Source organism: Penaeus vannamei, chromosome 30, assembly GCF_042767895.1.
Source record: "Penaeus vannamei isolate JL-2024 chromosome 30, ASM4276789v1, whole genome shotgun sequence".
In the NCBI taxonomy this organism is placed as follows: Eukaryota; Metazoa; Arthropoda; class Malacostraca; order Decapoda; family Penaeidae; genus Penaeus; species Penaeus vannamei.
In genome coordinates this window covers 6692529-6694589 of record NC_091578.1, presented here as the reverse complement: position 1 = coordinate 6694589, position 2061 = coordinate 6692529, and the positions used below count along the sequence as shown (strand labels likewise).

Below are 2061 nucleotides of genomic sequence, written 5' to 3'. Positions count from 1 at the left end.
TGTGGAGCCAGTTATGGCAGAGTCACCTGTGGTTGTGGAGCCAGTTGTGGCAGAGTCACCTGTGGTTGTGGAGCCAGTTGTGGCAGAGTCACCTGTGGTTGTGGAGCCAGTTGTGGCAGAGTCACCTGTGGTTGTGGAGCCAGTTATGGCAGAGTCACTTGTGGTTGTGGAGCCAGTTGTGGCAGAGTCACCTGTGGTTGTGGAGTCAGTTGTGGCAGAGTCACCTGTGGTTGTGGAGCCAGTCACACTTGTGGTTGTGGTTGTGGAGCCAGTTGTGGCAGAGTCACCTGTGGTTGTGGAGCCAGTTGTGGCAGAGTCACCTGTGGTTGTGGAGCCAGTTGTGGCAGAGTCACCTGTGGTTGTGGAGCCAGTTGTGGCAGAGTCACCTGTGGTTGTGGAGCCAGTTGTGGCAAAGTCACCTGTGGTTGTTTCAGGCATGGAACCCGTTGCTGTGGAATCAGCCGTAGTTGCATCGGTTGTGGTGAAATCAGTTGCAGTGGCATCGGCTGTGGTGGCAACGGTTGTAGTGGCATCGGTTGTAGTGGCATCAGTTGTGGTGGCATCGGTTGTGGTGGCATCGGTTGTAGTGACATCAGTTGTGGTGGCATCGGTTGTAGTGGCATCAGTTGCAGTGGCATCGGTTGTGGTGGCAACAGTTGTAGTGGCATCAGTTGTAGTGGCATCTGTTGTGGTGGCATCGGTTGTGGGTGCATCAGCTGTAGTGGCATCGATTGTAGTGGCATCAGTTGTAGTGGTATCGGTTGTAGTGGCATCGGTTGTGGGTGCATCAGCTGTAGTGGCATCGGTTGTAGTGGCATCAGCTGTAGTGGCATCGGTTGTAGTGGCATTAGTTGTAGTGGCATCCGTTGTAGTGACATCAGTTGTAGTGGCATCGGTTGTAGTGACATCAGTTGTAGTGGCATCGGTTGTTGTGGCATCGGTTGTGGTGACATCATTTGTAGTGACATCAGTTGTAGTGGCATCGGTTGTAGTGGCATCAGTTGTAGTGGCATCGGTTGTGGTGACATCAGTTGTAGTGACATCAGTTGTAGTGGCATCGGTTGTAGTGGCATCAGTTGTAGTGGCATCGGTTGTAGTGACATCAGTTGTAGTGGCATCGGTTGTGGTGACATCAGTTGTAGTGACATCAGTTGTAGTGGCATCGGTTGTAGTGACATCAGTTGTAGTGGCATCTGTTGTGGTAGCATCGGTTGTAGTGGCATCAGCCGTAGTGGCATCGGCTGTAGTGGCATCAGTTGTAGTGGCATCAGTTGTTGTGACATCAGTTGTAGTGACATCAGTTGTGGTAGCATCGGTTGTAGTGGCATCAGTTGTAGTGGCATCGGTTGTGGTGACATCAGTTGTAGTGACATAAGTTGTAGTGCCATCGGTTGTAGTGGCATCAGTTGTAGTGACATCTGTTGTAGTGGCATCAGTTGTGGGTGCATCAGCTGTAGTGGCATCGATTGTAGTGGCATCAGTTGTAGTGGTATCGGTTGTAGTGGCATCGGTTGTGGGTGCATCAGCTGTAGACGCATCGGTTGTAGTGGCATCAGCTGTAGTGGCATCGGTTGTAGTGGTATCAGTTGTAGTGGCATCCGTTGTAGTGGTATCGGTTGTAGTGGCATCGGTTGTGGTGAAATCAGTTGTAGTGGCATCGGTTGTGGTGACATCAGTTGTAGTGACATCAGTTGTGGTGGCATCGGTTGATGTGGCATCAGTTGTAGTGGCATCGGTAGTGGTGACATCGGTTGTGGGTGCATCGGCTTTAGTGGCATCAGTTGTAGTGGCATCGGTTGTTGTGACATCAGTTGTAGTGACATCAGTTGTGGTAGCATCAGTTGTAGTGGCATCAGTTGTAGTGGCATCGGTTGTGGTTACATCCGTTGTAGTGGCATCGGTTGTGGTGACATCCGTTGTAGTGGCATCGGTTGTGGGTGCAAGAGCTGTAGTGACATCGGTTGTAGTGGCGTCAGTTGTGGTGACAACCGTTGTAATGGCATCGGTTGTAGTGGCATCAGCTGTAGTGGCATCGGTTGTAGTGGCATCGGTTGTAGTGAC

The 2061-nt window shown here is 51.2% G+C and overlaps 1 protein-coding gene across 1 annotated transcript in view; it reads right to left on the bottom strand.

The window, feature by feature from the left end:
- Positions 1–438, bottom strand: part of LOC138867452 (autotransporter adhesin BpaC-like) — a 1430-nt gene extending 992 nt beyond the window's left edge. The window contains exon 1 of the mRNA XM_070143276.1: positions 1–438. This exon is cut by the window's left edge and continues 139 nt beyond it. Within this exon, the coding sequence (XP_069999377.1) occupies positions 1–438 (438 nt within the window).
- Positions 439–2061: the final 1623 nt, after the last annotated feature.